The 22,858-nt window shown below is 58.6% G+C and overlaps 1 protein-coding gene across 1 annotated transcript in view; it reads left to right on the top strand.

Moving 5' to 3' along the window:
• The first annotated feature begins 7,990 nt into the window (after window positions 1-7,990).
• Sin3a (SIN3 transcription regulator family member A) overlaps window positions 7,991-22,858 on the top strand; it is a 39,372-nt gene continuing 24,504 nt past the window's right edge. Inside the window, 4 exon segments of the mRNA XM_048369357.1 lie at window positions 7,991-8,044; window positions 18,714-18,934; window positions 20,679-20,855; window positions 22,651-22,757. Of these exon segments, the coding sequence (XP_048225314.1) occupies window positions 18,746-18,934; window positions 20,679-20,855; window positions 22,651-22,757 (473 nt within the window). The 5' untranslated portion in view covers window positions 7,991-8,044; window positions 18,714-18,745.

Genomic DNA, 22,858 nt, shown 5'->3' with positions numbered 1-22,858 from the left:
CAGAGCGCCCACCACGCGACGCACACCCGTGCCTGGCCGCGCGCCGCGCGTGCTTCTCCAGAGGCGCGTGCGCGTCTCCCTCCTGTGTGTGCGCGCGCGCGTGTGTACACTTCCGTGTGTGGGTCTCTATGGACGTGTGTATATAATATGTATTGTATGTGATAATATGGTCGTACTCTATAAACACGTATACACACACATGCTCTCTGTAGAAGTTCCTGGGCTCCGTGTTGCGCTCAGCGCCAGGCCGGGTGGTGGCCCCTGTGGTCAGCTGGGGGCCGGCGGACGAGGACACGCCCCCTCCCCCCCCCCCCCCCAGCAGTGGCCCCTCGCTCGCCTCTGCTGGGGGAGGCAGAGTTGTGGGGCGTGGCGACCCTGGCTTCACGCAGCGTAGGTTGCCCTTCTCCAGCGGGTCTTCTCTTCCCTGCGCTGCCGTGGGCGCGGACCGCCACTGTGACCGCAGACGCCGCTGCCCTCGCCCTGGCCCTGGGGTGGCCCGGGAGGCCTTCGGGCCCCGGCCGGGGAGAGGGAGAGGGAAACTCCTGGGGCCAGCACCCCTGGGCCCGTGCTGGGGGATCCTGCACCTCGCACCGGGTGGTTGTGCGCGGGCGGGAGGCGCAGCGCTGGTCTGGTGGGGTGGGACCTTCCCCTCCCCCCCCCCTCCCCCGCCCCGCACCTTTCCTTCCCCTCCCGCCCCACCCAGCCTCCGCCCAGCCGCCCAGTCCGACCCCAACCATTTCCCCATCCCGCAAGCTCCGAAGCCGCCCTTCCCCGTTACCCGAGACGAGGTCGGCCCCGGATCAGGCCTCCGTAGTTTTTATACTGTAATAAGATCTTTTGTGTATATTTTTATTTTTTACAATCATTTCATTTTTGTATTTAACATCAATGGACTGAGTCAGATTCCGAACACAATTGTAATGTTCCTATTCAGTCTCCTACAGCGATGCAGTTTTGTATTTACCTATAAATATACCATCATGATCAAACCCTTTTAGCTTCATCACTGCAGCAGTCTGGGGTTGGGAAGGTGGGGAGGGCCCAGGAGCTGCTGGGGGTGGGGTGGGGAGGCGGGAGGCATTTTTTGGCAGTGCTGAGCTTTGAACCTGGGGACTTGCGTTTGCTCTGCTAGGCAGGCGCTCCCCCGCCGGCGTCCTCCAGCCCCGAGGACTTGCGGTCTGAGACGTGCGTTAGTCTCTGGTCAGTGGCAGGGCTTGCACTCGGAGCCACAGGGCTCCTGGTTTTCTGGGGGTTCGTCGGAGCGCAGAGCCTCGGGGACTTTCCTGCCCGGGCTGGAGTTGGGCCTCCATCCTCAGCTCTGGGCGGAGGCGCCCCGCCTCGTCTGGAGGACCAGCGCCCGTCCAGCTTTCTGCCCGCTGGGTGGAGGTGCGCGTGCTGCCCTCCCCCCTCCCGCCCTCCCTCCCGCCCTCCCCTTCTCCTCTCCGCCTGAGGGGTCTGAGCGCCTCGTCCTTGGGGTCCGAGGGTTTCGGCTTCGTGTCTCTGCCGTCCAGGCCTAGTGATCCAGTGTTAGCCGGGCCTGGCGCAGCTTCTCCCGCCCCGCGGCTCCTGGGGCCATGGCGGCTCCCGGCGGGCCTCTCGGCCTCCACAAAGTACAGTAAGACCCGCCAGCGTAGCCGGCGCCGGTCACCCCAGCCGCTCGGAGGCCGGGATCTGAGTTGGAAGCCTGGGCAGGAAAGCCTGAGTAGCAGAGGGAGCTGTGGTGCAGAGCCAAGGCAGGGGGGGGGCACTTAGCTGCCTGTGAATTGAAAGTAAGGCACAGCAGGTTCCTCCTTGGAAGCTTCTGGACTTAGCCAGTAGGAGGGAGGGACAGAGGGGCCGCTGATGAGTCCCAAAGCCCCAGCTCTGCAGAGAAGCCACCTCATGTTGCTCAAATCCTCACGGTTCAAGTTGTTTTCCTACCCTCGTGTGTGTGTGTGTGTGTGTGTGTGTGTGTGTGTGTGTGTGTGTGTGTGTGTGTGTGTGAGACTGGGGCTCAGGCCCTCCAGTCTGTCTCGCGTGGTTTTCCCCTCAAGGCCAGTGTTCCACAGTGTGAATCACACCTCCACTCGCTTCGTGTTTTGGGGTAGTTACTTGGAGATGTGAATCCCAGCGCATTTTCTGCTCAGGCTGACTTTAAGCTTCAGTCCTCAGATCCCAGCTTTACAGCTAGGAGGACTGGTATGAGCCACCAGCACCCATCTTTCCTGTCGCTATTAATTACGGTGCAGCTTTACTTATTACTCTTACACGAAGTCTTTCTCTGTGGCTGAGCCTCGCCTTAAACTCCTACTAGTTTCCACGGTCTTAGCCTTCCAAGTAGACTACAGGGGGCTGGGAACATGGCCTAGTGGCAAGAGCGCTTGCCTCCCATACATGAAGCCCTGGGTTCGAGTCCCCAGCACCACATATATAGAAAATGGCCAGAAGTGGTGCTGTGGCTCAAGTGGCAGAGTGCTAGCCTTGAGCAAAAGAAGCCAGGGACAGTGCTCAGGCCCTGAGTTCAAGCCCCAGGACTGGCAAAAACAAAAGAAAACCAAGTAGACTACGGGTATATGCTACCACGCCCGGGTGTGTATCTCCACCAGTGTGAGCCCACCTGTGCTAGGATGCACTGATTAAAGGAAGCGAAAGCAAGTGAAGGGTCTCACGCTGGGGGACTCCTTTGCACCCCCTGAACAAAACGAGGTGTTTCAGGGAAAGGAAGCAGACCTCTGCTGCTGGTGTTTGCCTTGTGGTGATTCATCAAACACAAGAGAAATTCTCTCTACTCCCCCCCCCCCGCCTTTTTTTTTGTCAGTTGTGGGGCTTGAACTCAAGGCTTGGGCACCGTCCCTGAGCTCCTTTGCTCAAGGCTGGCGCTCTTCCACTTGAGCCACAGCGCCACTTGTGGTTTTTCTAGCGGTTCACTGGAGATAGAAGGGTCTTGGGCTTTCTTACCTGGGCTGGCTTTGAAATGCGATCCTCAGAGCTCCGCCTCCTGAGTAGCTGGGATGACGGGCGTGCGCCTTGGCACCCGGCTTGGTACTGAGTCTTCCCTGCTCAGTCCAATCAGGTCCTAACGTCCCTCCAGAAACGAAGGGCTCTGATTCTGCCGGGTGTGCTCTGAACCCGAGGCCGGCTCTCCCGGGGCCGAGCACAACGTGGGAAGGAGCCCACGGGCCCTCGACGTGGGGCAGCTGCCTCTTGCATGTCCCGGCTGTTGGAGTCTCTAGCTCTCTTTTTTCCTTTTGTGCTGGTCGTGGGGCTTGAACTCAGGGCCTGGGCGCTGTTCCTAAGCTTTTGTGTGTGAAACTAGTGCTCTCTTTGAACCATGCCTCCACCTCCAGCTATCTTTTGGGGGGTGGGGTGAGGGAGTCCTAGGGCTTGAACTCGGCCTGGGTCCTGTCCCTAGACTTTTTCACCAAGGGCTGGTACTCTGCCACTTTGAGTCACAGCACCACTTCTGGTTTTGTGGTGGTTCACTGGAGATGAGAGTCTCAGGGACTTTCAAGCTCAGGCTGGCTTCGAACCACAGTCCTCAGGTCTCAGTTTCCTCAGTAGCTAGGGTTATAGACAGGAGCCACCTGTGCCTGGCTTCACTGCCAGCTTTTTTTTGTTGGTTGATTGGACACGTAAAGTCTCCTGGACTTTCCAGCCCGGGCTGCTCTGAACTGCCATCCTCAGATCCCAGCCTCTGGAGAAGCTGAGATTACAGGTGTGACCTATACCAGTGCCTAGCTGGTCTCTTGAGTTGGTGCTGCTTCCTTGCCTTCCTCCAGTTCTCTGTGGTTTGGTCGCCAGTTTGAGGGGAAAGCAGGTCAGGGCTCCTCTGTGATCCCTAAGACCGATCCATCAGCCTTTCTGCCTTCCTGTTGCTGCCCGCGGGCAGGGGGGGCTGGGTGTCTTCGGAGAGAAAGGATACACTCACCTAGGTCTTGGGTTTGTCAGGCCCTGCTCACCAAGCACAAACCATGATCGGCAGCGGAAGCTCCAGCTACGTTTGGAACCCTATTCTCTTTGAGGGGAGTTAGCGCCCCACGGTTGTTATCACAGCCAGACCTGTGGACGGACATCAAGTATAAGGGACCATAGAAAAGACAGGTCTTGAAAGTGGTGCTGTAGCTTAAGTGGTAGAGCACTAGCCTTGAGCACCACGAGGTTCAGGGACAGCACCTAGGCCCTGAGTTCAAACCCCACCTCTGACAAACAAGAAAAGAGGCTGGGTGGTGGTGGCTCACCATGGTCATCCTAAGCAGGTCATCCCCTGCTCCGGAGGCTGGGGTCTGAGGACCATGGTTCAAGGCCAGCCCCGGGGAGAAAGTCTCTGTGAGATTCTTGTTTCCAATGAACCACTCAAAATCCAGAAGTGGCGCTGTGGCTCAAGTGGTAGAGCCTAGCCTTGAGCAAAAAGAAGCCAGGGACAGTGCTCAGGCCCCGAGTTCAAGCCCCGTAACCACTGAACAGACAAAAAACAGCAAAATCTGCGCTGGATGGAGTTGCAGCTCTCATTTTCCAGAGGTCATTGCGTTCAAAGCCCCAGTACAGGAAACAGGTGAGGAGACAAGTATTTTTAGTTTAAAAACAAAAACGGCCAGGAGGGTGGCCTAGTGGTACAGTGCCTGCCTAGCATGCATGAAGCTCTGGGTTCGATTCCTGAGTACCACATACATAGAAAAAGCTGGAAGTGGTGCTGTGGCTCAAGTGGTAGTATGCTAGCCTTGACAAAAGGGAGCTCAGTGCCCAGGCTCCAAGTTCAAGCCCCATGACTGGCAAAAACAAAACACACAAAAAGTCACCAGCCATTAGAATACAAAAGGTAACTCTACATAAAGCCAGGTAAACTAGCGTTTGTGTGGTTAGAACATCCATTTTCCTGACTTAGCTGGGAGGGTCCCTGAGAAGTGAACTGATGCCCAGCAAGAGGAAGGCATTTCATGGCAGGAAGTAGCAGCAATCTTTTTGTTGTTTTGTTTTGCCAGTCCTGGGGCTTGAACTCAGGGCTTGAGCAGTCCCTGGCTTCTTTTTGCTCAAGGCTAGCACTCTACCTCTTGAGCCACAGCGCCACTTCTGGCATTTTCTCTATATGTGGTGCTGGGGAATCGAACCCAGGGCTTCATGTATACGAGACAAGCACTTTTACCACTAGGCCATATCCCCAGTTCCCTGCTCGGGCTGACCTCAAACTCCCATCCTCAGGTCTCAGCCTCCTGAGTAGCTAGGATGACAGGTGTGTGCCATGGGTTCCCAGCTTAGCAGCGGTCTTCTAACCTACTAGAAAATTCTACCTTCACAAGACTGCTTGGAGAGCAGAAATGATGAAATACACACAAACGGAGTGGACTGGTGTGCTACAAAGATGAGCTTCTTCTTACAGTGGGATTGTTTGGTCCTTTGGCCCGCGATTCTTCCTTAAATGCCAGAAAGAATGGACGGTCTTGAGGCAGAACAAGTAGACCCGAGGACCGGCCTGCTTGGTATCCTTTAACTTTTGCCACACTTCACTCAAGTGGGCAATGTTGCTATTTGACAGATAAGGAAGGAACCTGAACCTACTGGGTCACACGTGACCACTGGAGCCCTGCACAGGGCTTCGTCTGCACGGCTGCGGTGGCCCCGGGCATCCAGAGGGAAATCTGAGTGGCCATCTGAGGGACTGGGAGGGGATGGGTTCCGGAGGCTGTGTCAGGGAGTCCAGTCCTCTGCGCTGCCGCGTGTTAGGGGTACATATCTTCCATGAACAATTTCACCAGTGACTTGTCCAGGTCCCAGTTACACACCTGATCCCATAGCCTCCACCACAGCTCAGAACCTCACTGGGTGACAGCATTTTTGTTGGAGGGGGAGAGGGCAGTCCTGGGGCTTGAACTCAGGGCCTCCCTGGGTGCTGTCCCGGAGCTCTTCAGCTGAAGGCTGGCGCTCTAACACTTGAGCCACAGCACCACGTCTGGCTTTTTCTATGTGGTGCTGAGGAATCGAACCCAGGGCTTTGTGCAATGCATGCTATGCAAGCACTCTACAGCTAAGCCACCTTCCCAGCCCAGAATCAGGTTGTTAGCGTATCCAGATAAAGGTTAAACGGGAACTGTAGGGGACCAGCATTTCAGACTCGTGTCCTTTCTACCCTACGTCTGTCCCACCGGATCTGGTCGGGTAGAACTCTTGGCAGATGGACTGGGGATCTAGGTTCTGATTCAGGAAGTTGGTGTTCATACTAGGAAGGGTGAACTGTGACCCTGGCGACTGCTTGACTGCAGGGGCCCTCACCTCCTGCCTTCTCCCCACGGCCATTCCTGAATACCCCCCCCCCCATGAGATCACCAAGGGACTTCCCAAACCCAGTCTTGTGCCCGCCTGCACCCTCCGCCGCACACAGCTCGACTTCTAAACTTTCTTCCTCAATTTACGACGCCACCGGGCGGGTCGGCAGGCCGGGTGGAGGGAGAGATCTGCCTGAGGGTACAGCACTGGCCATGGAGCGTGGTGACCGCGGTCTCCTGCCCACCCTGGCTCTGCCACGCGCTTCTCAGCGGCCTCTGCCAGCACGGGGCTTGCTATGCAGCGCAGGCTGAGATCCTCCCGGCTCAGCCTCCTGGGTGCCGGGGTGCCGGGCGTGAACCCGGTCAAGGGTCCTTTTTAAAAAATGTAACTTTTATCATTAGTAAGCTGTTTGTACAGAAGGAACCGTCATTTCACAATTCAGGTCATGAGTGCCTTGCTTCTTGGACAATGCCATCCCTCCCTTCCCGCCGGCGGTCCCTGTCCCGCAGGTGGATCTGTCTTGCCGCCCACCGCCCGGGTGCCCGTCAAGTCCCCGTGGCACGTGCGAGTCTCTGGGACAGAGTCCCACACTGCACTGGGGACGGTGTGCGCCCCATCCCGTGTCCCCTAGCCGGGAGCACACGGGCTTCTCCCGCGCAGCCAGGTCTTCCTCCCGCAGCAGGCGCCGGCTGCAGGCCCAGCCCTGCGAGCACCGGTGGGGCCCGCAAACGCCGTTCCTGGGACCTCGTGACACATGGCAGAGGCTGCCGGGAGGTGCTGGCTCCGAGCTTCCCCACCAGGGCCTGGAAGGGAATCTCCAGATCGACGGGGAGAAAAACACCCCCTTCCCCAGCCTCCCCTTTCTGTGAAGACGGACACCTGCATCCTCCAAACCCACCAGTTGTTTTTTTAAAGGGCCCCGGGCTACTGACTCATCCCCCCCCCACTTACTCCAAGCAGGAGCCCCCTGCCTGGGAGGACGCTGGGCTTCTCACCGCCCCCCCCCCCACCCCCGCTGCCGGGCCTACTATTCCCCGGGGCCTTCCGCGCAAGCCTCCACTCTTCCACCCATCCCTTCTCTCTCGCAGTGGTGGGGCTCGAACTCAGGGCCTCGCCTTCTCACTTGGCTTTTCCCGCTCAAGGCAGAGACGCCCTGCCGCCGGCGCCCCACCTCCCCGGCCGGCTCTTGTGCGGGTCTCGTGGACTGTCCTGCCAGGGCGAGCCTGCTGAGCGGCGAGGACGGCGGGCTGAGCTGCCCGGCCTGGTGCGGGCCCCTCCGGACGGCTGCCTGCTTCCCGCGGGGCCGGCCCGTCCGCACCGGGCACCGGGCGGAGCCGGGGCCGCCGGGGACTCGGACCCCGCCGGCACCGCTGCATTTCCGGACCTCTCACCGACCGACGACGCGGGGCGACGCGGCGAGGTCCGGCCGGCAGAGGAGGCCTGCTCCCGGGGACCAGGCCGGGGACGCGGCGGCCGGGCCGGGCCGCGGACGGCGGGCGCCTCCCCCTCGTCCCCAGTCCCACGTATTTATAATTTTCGGAGGGAGGGGCGGGGCGAGCGGGGGCGGGGCCCGAGCTGACGTCACGCGCCGAGAGCCAATGGCCGCCGGGAGGCGTTCCTCCCCATTCAGGACTCCTCGCCGGGCTCGGAAGGTATGTTAAACAGCTGCTTTTAATTTGGTCCCCCCCAATCCTGGGCGTTTTGGGGCGCTCGTTGGCGGGGCCCTCGCTTGGGCTGTCCTGGAGCGGCGTGGGCGCCGCGGGCCCCCAGGTCCGGCTAGGGGGAGGCGCGGAGTCCCGCGGCCGAGGTAGGCGAGGGGCAGGCCCGGAAGGAGCGAGCTTGGCGCCGCCCGCTCGCCTGCGTGTGTTTCGCAGCCGGGCCGGGGCCGCGGGGCGGGGGGCGGCCCGGCCGGGGGTCGCCCCGCGCTCGCCGCGCCGCCCGCGCTGCGGCTCCGAGCTGGGGGCGTGGGGAGGGGCTCGGGAAGGTGTCGGCGGAGCTTCGGGAAAGGGCCGGCTGGAGACCTTTCCCGCTTCGGCTTTATTTTTTTTTTCTTTTCAAGAAAAATACCGTCTAGAGGAGAATGGGGTGGGGGGCTCCGCACCCGGACTGGAAGCCGGCCCTGGCTGCGCCGCGGCGCGCGGGCTCGGCCGGGGGCCCCGGGCAGCGCCGGGCGGGCGGCCCTCGGTGTCCGGAGTTGGAGGTGTGGAGTTCCGCGCGAGCCCGCGAGCCCCGGCTCCTCCCCGCTCCCCGCGCCGGGCGAGGGCGGCCGCTGCCCCGAGGGTTTTGTGTCTGCCGGCAAACTTGGAGGGGACCGTGGGGCGCCCGGGGGAGGAGGCGCGGGCGCCCCAGGCCCGCGGTTGTTAAGGACTCTGGGGGCGGGGGCAACGCCGGGCGGGCGGGCGGGCGCCCGGAGGCGGGAGAAGCTCGGGAGCGGGCGCCCTGGTGCCTCGCTCCCCGCGCCGCTCGGCGCTCCCGGAACTCCGGGCCCGTGGCCGAGGCGCCGGGATTCGCCGCCCGGCTGCGACCGGGCGGGGAGCCCGCCGCCGTCCGCGGAGAAAGCCTCCGGGAACTCGGCCGACCCGACTCGCGGCCCCAGCTGATCCCTTTGCAAATATGGTGCTGCCTCCTTCCCCGCCCACCGCGCGGCGGCCGCGGCGGCGCCCGCTCCCCCTCCCGGGCCGCGCGGCTGTCGGGGCTTCCTCTTCCCGCGAGGGGCCGCTGCGGGCCCTCGGGCGGCGGAGGGGGCTGGGGCGCGAGGGCACGCCCACGGGGGCGGGGGGGGGTGCCCCGGACGGGGGCAGTGAAGGTCGGAAACTGGGAAACCGTCCCCGGGCTCGGGAAAAGGAAGTGCCTTAGTGGGCGGGGAGGGGCGCGCCTGTGTGCCGGGATGGCGGCCGCGGGCCGGGCCGCCGGGGTCCCGCCGCGCAGCGCGGGGAGCCGGTGCCCGGGAACGCGGGCTGCCCCCGCCGTCCTCGGGGCCCGGACTGTTTACTATCTCCGCGGCCGGGGCTTGTGCAATCGGCCTGGAGGGGACCCGAGGGGCGGGGCCGCTTCCTCCCTTCCACCCACCTCGGGCTCCGCGGAGGCCCCGCCTCCTCTTGTCTTCCATTGGCTGGGCGCGCCTCCCCGTGCCCCTTCCCGCCTGCAGATTGGGCGGGATTCCCCAGTGCTCCGCCTATCGGGAGGCCGGGCTGGAGTTTAAGTTGCGAGGATTTTTTTGCCCCTCCGAGGGCGGAGGGAGGATTCCGGGGCCTGGGGAAGACGTGCGGCCACGCCCCCGCGCCTGATTGGCGGAGCGCGCAGGGCCCGCCTCCCGCGTCCGGGGCGAGCCGGGCGAGGGAAGTCCTCCCTCCCCGCCCCCTCCCGCCGCGGCTCGGGAGCGCGCCCCGCACATGTGTGAGGTCCGCCGGGCCGCGCCGAGCTGCCCTCCCGCCCGGAAGTCCGGGCTTCGGCGCCCTGGGCGGAGGGGGCGGGGAGCCAGGCAAAACTTGCGGCTGGGATGGAGGTCGGGCCGCCCCCCCGGCGAGCCCGGCGGCTGGGAGTCGAGCGGGTTGGGGATCTGCTCCCTGCCCTGGCTCTCCCCGGCACTCAGGTCCCGATCCCAGGCTGGGCCGGTCCCGCTGCGGTCCTCGAGTCAGTTAGCCTGCGGAACCGGGCGCCGGCCGCGTCCTTCCTGCCCGCGGGCCGGGCAGGTGGCCCCCGTAGTGGGTGCAGCCATCCGGAACCAGCCGCGTGTCCAGCGGCCTGTGGTGGTCGTGGGGGGGGCGTGGGTGGGCCCCGTGGCGTGTGCCCAGCCCCGGGGTGCGGAGCTACAGGTAGCTGGCGGACGGTTCTGCTGGGGCGCCGCCTGCTCGTAACCTCCGAGCGGTGTGGCTTGGGGGTTCGGCTTATTTTTAGAGCTGCGTCCCGGGGCAGGGTTTGGCACGGTCGCCCGCGAGTTCGGCCCACCTGTTGCCAGCACTCGTTCCTGCCAGGCCCCGCAGGATTGCGGAAGGGGGACAACCTTGGACCTAGGAGTCGGCTCTCCCGGCCGCCCCGTCTCCGTGCTGGAGAGCGGGAAGCCTTAGTCCCGCCCCCTGTCCTGGCGCCGGGAAGCGTGCCCCCCCCCCCAGCCTGGCCGGCGTCGGGTCCACACCCAGCTTGGTGAATTAATCAAAGCAACGCGGAAACAACGCCGGGACTTTTACCCGTGTGGCGGGCATCTTTACCCACACGGAGGGCCTGGGGTCTGCCGTTGGCACACTTGGGCCCGCCGCGGTCCGCTTCGCTTTCTTCCCCTCTCGTGGGTCTCGTTCACTGGCTCCTCCTGGCCTCCATTCTGAGCTCAAGCGGTCAGCCGCCTTCCCCGAGCCGCTGGGTGACCGGCGCTACTCCGCGCGCGGCCGGCCGTAGTTTCCCACCCTCCCGCCCCCACTCTGGAATGTTCATCCTCGTTCCTTTACACCCTTTGACCTTCCCCCCTGCCTCTCGGTCGTCCCCCCCAGCCCGGGGTCGCCCCCAGACCCACGGGAACCTCGCGAATGCACTATGCTTCCCGCCCCGCCTCCCGGAGGCTTGCCAGGGCGGTGGCCTTCGGGGGCCGCCCTTCTGGCTCTCTCCGCCCCCGTGGGCTTGCACGTTCCGGCTCAGCGAGGGCGGGTCGAGAGTTAGCACGGCGCGGCCACCCCCGGAGGTGGAGGTGTCCGGCCGGGCTTCGCGCTCTCCACTCTGAACACTTGGCTTTGCAGCGGCGTGGAAGGCACTGGGAACGGGGGGGGGGTCCCCGCGCCTTGCTGTGGCGGGGCAGTCCGGGGTGGGGGCGCTGCCGGGGGCCCGGGACCGGGCGGCGGCCCCGGGACCTTGGAACGCCGCGCTCGTCTCTAGTGTAAACATTCCACAAAAGGACTGCGGAGGTCCAGCCTCCCCGCGCGGGGCGGACTCGGCGCCTTCCCGGACGGGCGCCGCGTCCAATGGAGGCTCCTGCCGGCGCCGGGAGACCCAATCGCACGGCCGGGGGCGGGGCCGGGCCCGGCAGCGCGGGAGGCGGGGCCAGCCTCGCTCACGGACATCTTACCCCACATCGGTTACTTACCTTCCTGGGGCCGTGAAAGAGCCCGAGGTAGCCTTCCAAAGCGACGGCCGGCGGAGGCGGGAGCCCATTTGTTAGGCCTGTGGCTGAGGCGGTGTGGGGCGGGACTTGCGGCGTCCTCCAATGAGGCGTGGAGAGCTTCCTTCCCTCCTCCAATGGTGTCGCGGCTTGGGGGTGGGATTCAGCACTCCGTCTCCAATAGGCGGGGTTGAGTTAGGGACGCTCCCCGCCAATAGGGGCGTGGAGAAGGTGAGCCGCTCCCCCCTCCCCTCTCAGCCGGGGGAAGGGGCGGGAGGTCGGCGGGCGGGGCGCAGCGATTGGCCCAGTGTTTGACGGACGGGCCGCTCGTCCAGTGGCGGAGCGAAGTCGAGCCTTCCCCCGGCGGGGCGGGCCGGGGAGTGGGCGGGATTTCCCGGGTAACAGAGAAGCGGCCGCGGCAGTAGAGGCGGCGGAGACGGTTTCTCCATCTTCCCCCCTCCCCTTCCCCCTCGGAGTTTCCCTCCCTCCCTCCCTTCCTCCCTCCCAGTGTGGGCACCGGGGCCTGCGAGTGCTCGGGGAGTGCAGAGGAGGTTGCCAGTTCTCGCCGGCGGGCCTGTGCCCCGCGCCGTTCTCCGGGGCCTCCCCGCCGAGTGCGAGGCTCACGCCGAACGGGACCCGCAGTGCCGAGCGGCCGAAGGAGCTTCGCGGTGAGCGCATGCCGGGCCGGGCTGCGGGCGGGGGTCGGGGTGGCGGGTCGCGCGGGACTCGAGGGCGTGTATTTTTAGGGGGGGCTGACCTCCTCGGCTTCCCGTAGAGCGGACGGGCGGGAGGCGTGTGGCGGTGTGAGGGGCGCGGAGGGCGGAGCGGGGCCGCCTTCCGTGCGGGAGGGGGAGGCGAGCGTAGTCCCGGTGCGCGCGGAGGGGCGGGCTCTCGCCCCGCCGCCCAGGGGCGGGGCCGGCGCGCGTGCGGCGGTGGAGAAGGGGGCGGGGCGGCCGGAGCGCCGGGCGTCGCGGACCCCCCTCCGGCCCCCCGGGGGCGGAGCCTCGGGCCCCGGCCGCCGCGCCCCGCCCCGCCCCGCCGTGCGCGGGCTCCACGCCGCCCCGCCGGCCCCGCGCTGCCCCGCTCGGCCGGCCCGCGGCGAGGGCCCCGGCGGGCGCTCCCGCGCGTGGCTCCGGGGCGGGGGGGCGTGGAGGCCGCGTGCCGCCGCCTTCGCGGGATCCGCGGGCCGGAATGGCGGTCGGGACCGGCGAGGCCACGCCCCTCCGCGCCGCCAGCCTCCCCGGCCGGAGGCGGGGCTCGGGAAAGCCGGCGGCCGAGCCGGGCTCGGGGTCCCGGCGCCCCACGCGGCGCGGGCGGGCCGGGGGGGCCCCGGGTGGGGGGAAGCTGGCGGAGATCCGGTCTCCCGGAGCCCCGGGTCCCGTGGGGTTGCGCCGGGCCGGGCGGGCGGCCGGGGGCCGGGAGGAGCCGGCGGTGGGGAGGTGGGGACCCGGCCCGGGCGGACGGCCGGACCCCGGCCAGCGCGGGAGGGTCGCGGTCGCCGCTTTCCCGAGGCGGCCGCGCGAGCCCCCCCCCCACGGGGAGGTGAACGTCCAGCGAGTGAGTGACCGTCCGCGTTGCTGGCGCGCGGACCCCCGAGGGCGCCGGTGTTAGTGGGGCCGGAGGTGAGTTCCACCCTTGCCCCTTGCTCGGTAGAAGCCGCGGTGAGGCGCCCCGCGAGGCCGGGCCCTTCTCCACCGAAGGCGCGTCGGTGATGGAGTTGGGGTCCAGGACAGCTTAGCCACCGTAGTTGTTTGCCGTGCTTTGGACCACACGGGAGAGTGGCTTTATGCCTTTTCAGAACCTTCAAGTAAGACCCTCATTATTGATGAGAATTTCACCAGTACTTTTACCTCTCCAGGTGCCAGTATGGGGTGCTATAGGTTTGTTGAGCGTTCAGTTAGATACATGGACATTAAATAATTCAGAAGGTTTTGGTAGTTCACCTATAGAGACATTTTTCTTTAAACGAAGGAGTGAGAAGCAATTTGACAAGATTCCTGGCAAAACTTATTTTCCTGTTTACATCTTCAGTGCAAAGGAACAATTTACTAAAGAGCCATGTAGGCCCAGGCTCTAATAACGTGTATTCTAGTACCTAGGATTGAAAGGTTGCGTAGATGACATTCCAGTAATCTAATGCAGGCTTTCCAGTTCCTCTGGACAATTCCCTCAGCCAAGAACTTGTAAAGCTTTTCTTCCTACGTGTTCTTGAAGGTGACAGAACATAAGTTTTTCAAATTATAACCTCCTCCCTCTTGAATAGTAATAAGGGCTTATGTTTACTGTGCCCTGTGTCCAAGGTCTAGTGTTGGGCACTGCCCATTTACTTACTGGTTTCATTGTCACAGCAACTCTCAGTGGTGAGTACAATGAAGCACACATCTCAAAGGTGAAGAAACACTGGCACTGAGACATTCATTCAAGCATACTGTGTGGCTCAGCCGGGATCTGAACCTGGGCAGTCTGGCTCTCTGGCTTAAGGATAGGCAGCAAAGAAGGCGCAGTGTGTGTTAAAATGTTTTAATTGTGGTAACGTTCACATGACACAGTTTACAATTCTGTTCATTTTTAAGTGCACATTAACACTATCCATCTTTAGAACTTTTTGTTTTCCCCAACCTTGCACCTGTGAATCAGTAAACATCCCCTTCGACTTCCACCAGCCCTATTCTACCCTGTGTCTATGGGTGTTTCTGCTGTGATACTCAGAGTCCCTCATCTAAGTGGATCTCCAGTCTGTCCTTCGTCACTGCCTTATTTCACTTAGCCTATGTTGCTAAGGTTTATTATCCGCACTGCATTCTGTGGGAGGAGTCTCTCCCTTTTAAGGCAAAATAATACTCCATTGTGCATGTATGTGTATGTATACGTATGTCCATGGACACGGGGAATGCTTCATTGCGCACGTATGCGTATGTGCATGTATGTCTGGACACAGGGATTCCCCACCTTTTGGCTATTATGGATAATTCTGTCTTGAGAGAGAGAGAGAGAGAGAGAGAGAGAGAGAGTGTGTGTGTGTGTGTGTGTGTGTCTACAAATACTGTTGGACTCTTGGCTTTTAGTTCTTTTTTGCATATACCCCAAAGATGAGGTTGCTGGACCATGATAATTCTATGTTTAATTACTGAGTGGAATCATTGGTGAGCTTTTAAAAGCAGCTTTGAAGGATAGACTTTTTTGTTTGTTTGTTTTTGGCCAGTCCTGGGCCTTGAACTCAGGGCCTGAGCACTGTCTCTGGCTTCTTTTTGCTCAAGGCTAGCACTCTACCTTTTGAGCCACAGGGTCACTTCCAGCCTTTTCTGTGTATGTGGTGCTGAGGAATTGAACCCAGGGCTTCGTGCATGCTGGGCGAGCGCTCCACCACTAAGCCTCATTCCCAGCCCCGAGGGATAAGCTAGGCACGTGAAGGAAGAGCCTCTGTCCCTAAGAAGCGCACATTCTTATAAGGAAAGGCAAGCACACTGTCTTAGTGCATGGGGGGGGGGGGGAAGAGGCTGCCTTGCAGGTGGAGGGATAGGTGTGAAATGGCAGGGCCGGCTGGCTTCGAGCCTCTGGGAAGCCCTGTGGTGGGTGTCCTCCCCCAGCACTGCACATTGTGCTTACTTCCGTGTGCAGAGTGGATCCTTTCTAGTACTCGGGAGGTAGTTAGGAATCACAGTAAACGAAGAATTGACTTGGTACGTACGTCAGACTGTTTTCCTGTTGAACTTGGCCTTGCCCTCACTCACACAGCTGAGTTGGCCGGCACTCTACCCCTGGAACCACCCTTCTAGTTTTGCTTTTTGCTGGTGATTTTGGAGATGGAGTCTGAAAGACTTACCTGCCAAGACTTTCCTTGGCTGTCTTTGAATCGCAACACTTCCAGTTGCCTGTGTAGCTAGGATGACGGTGAGCCTCCGCTCTGTTACCATTTCTATAGTGCCTGCTCCATTGTGTGTCTGTTCCTAGATCCCCCTGTCCAGCTATAAATCTGAACTCGTTTTTTTATTACTTCATGGTAAGTTGCAGATATCGGTACACTTTCACCCAAGAACCTATGCTATGTGTGTGTCTTGAGAACGGGACGGAAGTGTGTTGTGTGCACACACGTGATGTCACTGCGTGTGCTCTTCTTATGTCTTTAATTGTAACTGAACCCTGATTTTTATAATTGTGTAGTTTTCCATAACACATGTGAGTTCATTTAGCTACCGATGGACAGACACTTAGACTGTCACATTTGCTGCGGGAGACACGCTTGGTAGACGTTTAGGATAGAGACCCTAGAAGTGGAAACGTGTACATTGGAAGTTTTAAAGGATACCTGTCAGTTGCTGGCCAGATAGACTCTACCAATTACTTTCTATCATATAGTTTTTACCCACCCTGACCATCATAACTTAATTTTTTAACAGTTACTTTGTTTATTGTTATTACAAAGGTGATATACACAGAGATTACAGTTACATAAGTCAGGTATAGTGGACATTTCTTTTTGGACAGTGTCGCCTCTTCCTTCATTCTCTCCCGCTTTGCCCTCCCGTCACCACCCACAAGTTGTGTAGTTCATTTTCAACATAATATCTAGTTAGTACCAACTTTCTTTTCATCTTTGCTAGTTGTTTGTGTGTGTGTGTGTCCTTCACGTGTGTTTGCTTTCCTGCTCGTTTTTAAGCTTCTGAGGGAGAGCCTGTCTGCTTACTGAAAGCATTTGCTTAGTTGAATGAATGAAAGCCGACAAAAACATTCCTCCTTTACTAGATTGGCGCTACAGAAAGGATGAGTTAGTTTCTGTGTGTGATAGGTTAGAGCTGAAGTTACTCAACAAAGTAAGTACATTTCCAGACTTGCATCCCAACTTTGCTTCGTGTAACTTTGCGTTTCAGCTTCCTGTGTAAAGTGCAAGGTAGAGCCAGGTGTGGTAGTCCACTTGTGGGTCCGGAGCCCACGGCTCCGGCCTGTCATCCTAGCTACTCAGAGGCTGGGATCTGAAGACCATGGAATCCAGCCTGGCTGGAAAGTCCATGGATTCTTATCTCCATCTAACCAACAAAAATCCAGAAGTGAAGCTGTGACTCAAGTGGTAGAGCGCCGGCCTTGCATGAAAAGGCTGAGCCAGGCTGTGGTGGCTTACACCGTCATCTAGCTACTCGGGAGGCTGAGAAATGAGGACTATGGTTCAAAGCCAACCTGGGCAGGAAAGTCATGAGACTTCTTTTATCTCTAATTAAACACCAGAAAACTAGAAGTGGTGCTGGGCTTGAACTCTGGGCCTAGGCACTGTCCCTGAGCTCTTTCATTCAAGGCTGGCGCTCTACCACTTGAGCCACGGCGCCACTTCCAGTTTTCTGGTGGTTAATTGAAGATAAGATTCTCAGGGACTTTCCTGCCCGGTCTGGCTTTGAACACAATCCTCAGATCCTAGCCTCCTGACTGGCTAGGGTTACTGGCGTGAGCCACCGGCTCTAAATATCTAGGTTTTAAACCAATAGAAACCAAGGCTGAATTGTAGTTTAGGCCATGGACAGAAGCCACAGCGAAATCTTTAAGACTTTTTAATCCATCCATTTATGAGACCCAGTTCCTCGTCCCAAAATAGGCCGAGGTTTAGTGTTCATAGCTAGTTGACAGGTGGCTTCAGGTTTCAAATGGCATTTGTGTATTTCCAATCCCTTAATATGTCTGAAATTTTTTGAAATACTAAGCTAAATATTCTACTTCATACTAGGGAGACCTAACTAGTTAAGGCATTTACAATTATTTCCCCTTAGAGACTCTCTAGTAGTTTTCAACTCTAGTTAACTGAGTTCCACAACATATTAGCACACACAAACTTGAACATCAGTCCTTTGCCGACTGCAGCATATTTGTGGGCTTGGTTTTATAAAATATAAATACATATGTGTATCTTCATATATTGGCTGGACACCAATGGGTCTCACCTGTAATCTTGGCTACTCAGGAGGCTGAGATCTGAGGATTGAAACCAGCCTGGGCAGGAAAGTTGGTGATACTCTTACCTCCAAACAGGCCGGAAGTGGTAGAGCACTCACGTCAGTGAAAGGGCTCAGGGACAGTGCCCAGGACGAGTACGCACGCACGCACGCACGCACACACACATAGGTTAACAATGAAAAGCTGTTGTGCTAATGCATTTGAGTCCACCATGGTGGATGAACTCCAAGTCCTGTTTCAGAGTTGAGGTGAGAACAGAGCAGAGCTGTCCCCTCTGCCCCGGGACGGGTGAGGAGGGGTGGCTAGAACTATAGGCAAAGGCTTCTCTCCTTTTTCCTACAGAAAGAGTCTTGCTAAAGCCGAGGGAGGGGATGGCTTGTAAATGTCCCACTGTTACTGAACACTTTATCTTCTTAAAACAGAAGTGATATCTCATTTAAGAGTTGTCATCACTGGAAACATGGTGAGGCTTGGTTCCTTCTTGTCTTGGGATGGCTGGAACCTTTGGTCTTGATGATGGCGCAGTATACTTATATGATGCATCATACATCAGTCATACTGATGGGCAAGTTTTGAAGACACCTAAGCTGCACTCGGGGCAAGCTGCTGTTAGACTTGTGCGTCCTGCTAGGAGGGAAATAGCCCCGGCCAAGGTGGTATGAGCTAAAGAGCTCTGCCCCTTTGTTTGTGATACATTTGTCACAATATTTAAAAATTTATAGACTCCCAGAGACATGTGGTCTCACAGGCCTAAATCTTAGCACTCGAGAGGCTAAAGCCGGGAGGGTTGCAAGTTCAAGATCAGCCTTGGCTGCTTAGGGAGAACCTATATAAAAAAAAATGATCTATGTAACTTGAGGGCAGGGATGGAAGGAGAAAATGGGAGGGAGGGGAGGAGAGGGTTGACATTGTCTACAAGAAATGTACTCACTACCTTAGGAAATGGTAATCCTCTGAATCACATCTTAATAATAACGATGAAATTGTATTTTAAAACAATTAGACCCCACCCGAAATACTAGGTTTTGAAATGAGTTGCAAAGGAATGGGTATTTTCCCAGCGCGTGAGTGTGTCATTTCAGTACTAGGCACGATGGCCTTTGAGTGGAGCCACTGGGCCCGTGGGCCCCCGCAGTCCCCGGGGCGACACGTAGGCAGGTCAGAGGTCGGGGGGGCCCAGGCCCCCGGTCCCCGCCGCGGCGCGCTCACGGCCTGGCTGCTTGGGTTCCTGCAGGTGTGTGCACACCCCCGCCGTCCCCCCGGGTGACGTGAGCAGGTCGGAGGTGGGGGGGGGTCCCAGGCGCGCTCACGGCCTGGCTGCTTGGGTCCCTGCAGGTGTGTGCACACCCCCGCCGTCCCCCGGGCGACACGCAGGCAGGTCAGAGGTCGGGCGGGGTCCCAGGCCCCCGTCCCCGCCGCGGCGCTCACGGCCTGGCTGCTTGGGTCCCTGCAGGTGTGCGCTGCATCCCCGAGCATGAGTGCAGAATGAAGCGGCGGTTGGATGACCAGGAGTCACCGGTGTATGCGGCCCAGCAGCGGCGGATCCCTGGCGGCTCGGAGGCGTTTCCTCACCAGCACCGGGTGCTGGCCCCCGCCCCTCCGGTCTATGAAGCGGTCTCTGAGGCCATGCAGTCGGCCGCAGGGATCCAGTACTCGGTCACACCCAGCTACCAGGTGCGCCGGGAGACGTGGCCGGCCGCTGTTTATTAAAAGTGGTGCATTCGATACCGAGTTTGTATTCACGGTACACGTGTGCTGTGTGCTCTTCACCATACAGTAAATAGACGAAAGCACCTAGGGCTGGGAGTGTGGCGGAGCTGCAGAGCGCTCGCCTAGCACGCATGAAGCCCTGGGTTCCGTTCCTCAGCACCACACACAAGAACAAGCTGGAAGTGGCGCTCTGGCTCTAGTGGTAGACTACCAGCCTTGAGCACAAACAGGCTCAGGGACAGAGCCCAGGCCCTGAACTCTAGCCCCAGGACTGGCAAACAAACAAAAAAAAGATGAAAAGTACCAAATCCTGGCCTTTGAATTTCCCTCTCTCTTTTCCAGATCCCTTCTTTTCTTTCCCTTATAGATGTAGCAGCTAATGTGAACTTTTGGTCGTTTGTTATCGATGCTTTGTTTAGGTTTTCCCCTTCCCATTTTCTCTCTCTCATGTATGGAAATATTCGCCCTCCCCCCCCCCCCCCCATACACACAACCCTTTTGAGTGCCTTGAACTCAGCCTTGTGCTTGCTAGGCAGGTCGGTGTCTTACCATTCGAGTCACAGCCCTTTTGTTTTTATGTTTACTTATTGAGAAAAATAAGTTCGCTTGGAGAATCAGTTGCCTCCACCTGCATAATAGCAGCTATTATAGATATGTACCATCGTATCCATGGGACTTGAACTCGGGTCCTGGGCACTGTTGCTGTGCGTTTTTGCTCAGCAAGGCTAGCACTCTGCCACTTTGAGCAGTGGCTTCCTTTCTGGTTTTCTGCTGGGTATAGTGGTGATTGTATCTTCTTCACTCTAGTGTAAATTATGTGACTCTATTCAGTGTGTATTTCCATTCTAACATGGACTGTAAGTCTTTGCTCACACAAAAGAATCGTGTGCCACTTGCATTGCGGCTCCCAGCTGCAACTCATGAGAATGAGGGCGGAGGTCTGTCTTCCTGTGTGGCCAGGCCGGCCTCACCCTCGGTCCTCAGCTTCTGCCTCCTGACCTGGACTACTAGGGTGGGAACAAGTAGCATAACTTCATGTCTGTAAAATCCGACATTGACAGTTATGGGCGTAGGTATTTTTCCTTTGCGTTTGTTTTTCTTTTTGCCAGTCTTGGGCTTGAACTCAGGGCCTCTGCACTGACTGTCCCTGAGCTGCTTTCCCTCAAGGCTGGCACTTTACCACTTGAGCCACATCCCCAGTCCCCTTATTTCACTTGTCTAGTATAATGCATCGGGCTGGCATTTTATTAAAGTAGTGGTCTAGTGTAAGAGCACAAGCCGTGAGCCGAAGTCATGGTCCCTGACAGGTTGTCGTTGAAGGAGGCGGGGCAGCCGCGCAGCTCTGTGGTAGTAGAGAGCTTGCCTGGCCCGGCTGCAGCCTGGGTTCCATCCCGGCACCGCACAGAAAATGAAGCGGAAGACATACAAAGAAAACTCAGATTTCACCACAAGTAGTTTAGCGTTTAAGTTACATCATGTGTGTAACTGAAGGAAAGTTTTATCACAAGATGGGCCGTTATTTATTGAGCTAATAGCTTCTCTGGAGAGCAGAGCCCTGCTTGCTCGTTCTGTGGCAGCCGCGTGTCGCTGGCACTCAGCCCCTCCACGCTCTGGGTTCCCAGCGGGGAGTCCTGGCGCGCGCGCAGGCGGTGGGTGCGAGGGGGGGGCGCGTGCGGCCGCCCTGAGCTTTGTCTGTTTTGCCCCCCAGGTCTCCGCGGTGCCCCAGAGCTCCGGCAGCCACGGGCCTGCCGTCGCGGCCGTCCACAGCGGCCACCACCACCCCGCTGCCGTGCAGCCCCACGGAAGCCAGGGGGTGCCGGGCCACGCGCACCCCGCCCCGCCCGTGGCGCCCGTGCAGGGACAGCAGCAGTTTCAGAGGCTTAAGGTGGTACTCGTTCTGGGGGGGGTTGTTTTTGGGGTTTGTTTTGGGGGGTTGGGGTGTGTGTGGGTGTTTCTCTTTAGCAGGAAGTAATTAGCTGCAGCCTGTGAGTGGTGTCGTCGCAACTGTCAACCTCGGGTTGAATGGCCAGGCGTTTGAAAACTTAATGCTTATTTCCCATTTTAGCACCAGTGCCTGATCCGAAGAAGAGCAGACTCGCGCGAATGCCCGGTCCTCAGCGGCAGTGGAAGGCTGCTTCCACGCAGACTGGACGATAGCGCCCGGGGTGCTAGTGCTTCTGCGTGGACTCAGTTTCCCTGTCTTCTGTGTTTTGTGCTCTTGGTCGGGGGGGTAGGTGGCCAGCATGATTTGAAGCGTGCTGGGGCTGCTTAGTTACTTGTTGAGCTGCCAGCTGCACAGGTATCTAGCAAGTTCTCTCTACAGACTGGAGGCGCGGGGAGATGGGTCCGGAGTCTGCGGCTCTCCCCAAGTGCTGTCTGAACGTCCCGCACCTAAACAAGCGCTCTGCCCCGTGGCCTTCACCTTGTTGTTGCCGAGGCTGCAGAGTTTTTGCCAGTCCTGGGCTTGAACTCAAATCCCAGACACTGTCTGTTCTCTGGAGTCTGAAATACCCTGATTAGCTATGACCAGCGTGGGAATTTGGACAATAATGTTGAGATTTGAGGCAGAGTCTCCATGTTCCCTGGACTGGTCTTGACATCCGTGCCCTAGTGACCCTCCCTCCTCAGCCTTCTGAATACCTGGGATGCCGTGTACCTCGTCAGAGCCAACTGGGAGCACCCAGCTGTTTTATCTCCTTCCAGGAAGCTTTTCAATCTGAGATTGTTACTTTGGTCAAGGCCCTGTTCTCACCTTAGTTTCCCAGCTATTACTCCTGTGATTGGGCTAGTGTTTTTCTTTCCTGTGGCCAAATAGAGTACATGAACATTCATATGATAGCTGGGCGCCGGTGGCTTACACTGGTAATCCTAGCTACTCAGGAGCTGAGATCTGAGGGTTATGGTTCAAAGCCAGCCCAGGCAGGAACGTCCATGAGACTCTTTTTTTTTTTTTCTTCAAATTTTTATTATCAAACTGATGTACAGAGAGCTTACAGTTTCATACGTTAGGCATTGGATACATTTCTTGTACTGTTTGTTACCTTGTCCCTCATGCCCCCCTCCCCATGAGACTCTTATCTCCAGTAAACTGTTCAGAAAAAGCCTGACATGGAACTGTGGCTCAATCTTAAGTCCTCTCAGGATGTAGGTCCTGCTCTTCTCATCCCTCTTCACTCTTGCTACCCCTATCTGCCAAAGTGCGCGTCCTGGTGTTCTAGGTCAAGCCAAGCCCGTGGCGCTCTTGCCTGTCTTGGCTTTGGCTGGCTTGTGCTCCTCTGCCTTGGCTGGCTCCCGTTCCTGCGCGGAGAGTGACGAGTGCTCCTTCTCTTTGGGCCTTCCACGATGATCTGCTCACGCCACGCGTGTAGCGTCGCCAGCCAGAGCCGCAGGCCTCTCCAGTGCCCGCATTGGGTCTCCCGGGATGAATACTTTGATGATGGCTTAGTGTGACTTAATCACTGGTTGTTCCTTCTAGAACTATCTCAGGCAATGTGTGGTGGTGGTGTTATGGGTTAGTTTTTAAGATCGACTGTTGTTGGCATCTGTTCTGATTTTTAATGCTGTGAACATATGCTAATTGCATTCACCGCTTGGTTGAGGTTTTGAAGGCCCAGGTGGTCTGTCTTCCATGGCCGCACGTGTGTCCCTGAGTGACTAACGGGGGCTTTGCTCCGCCTCAGGTGGAGGACGCGCTGTCCTATCTCGACCAGGTGAAGCTGCAGTTCGGAAGTCAGCCACAGGTGTACAATGACTTCCTTGACATCATGAAGGAGTTTAAATCGCAGAGGTGAGAGGTTTGCTTGTGGTTTTTGTTCACGGCATATTGATTGTTAGATAACATAGAACCTTAAAAAAAATCTCCTGAGGGCTGGGAATATGGCCTAGTGG

This window comes from Perognathus longimembris, chromosome 20 (assembly GCF_023159225.1).
Source record: "Perognathus longimembris pacificus isolate PPM17 chromosome 20, ASM2315922v1, whole genome shotgun sequence".
Classification (NCBI taxonomy): Eukaryota; Metazoa; Chordata; class Mammalia; order Rodentia; family Heteromyidae; genus Perognathus; species Perognathus longimembris.
Note: the sequence above shows the minus strand (reverse complement) of the source record. Positions and strands in the feature narration are given on the sequence as shown.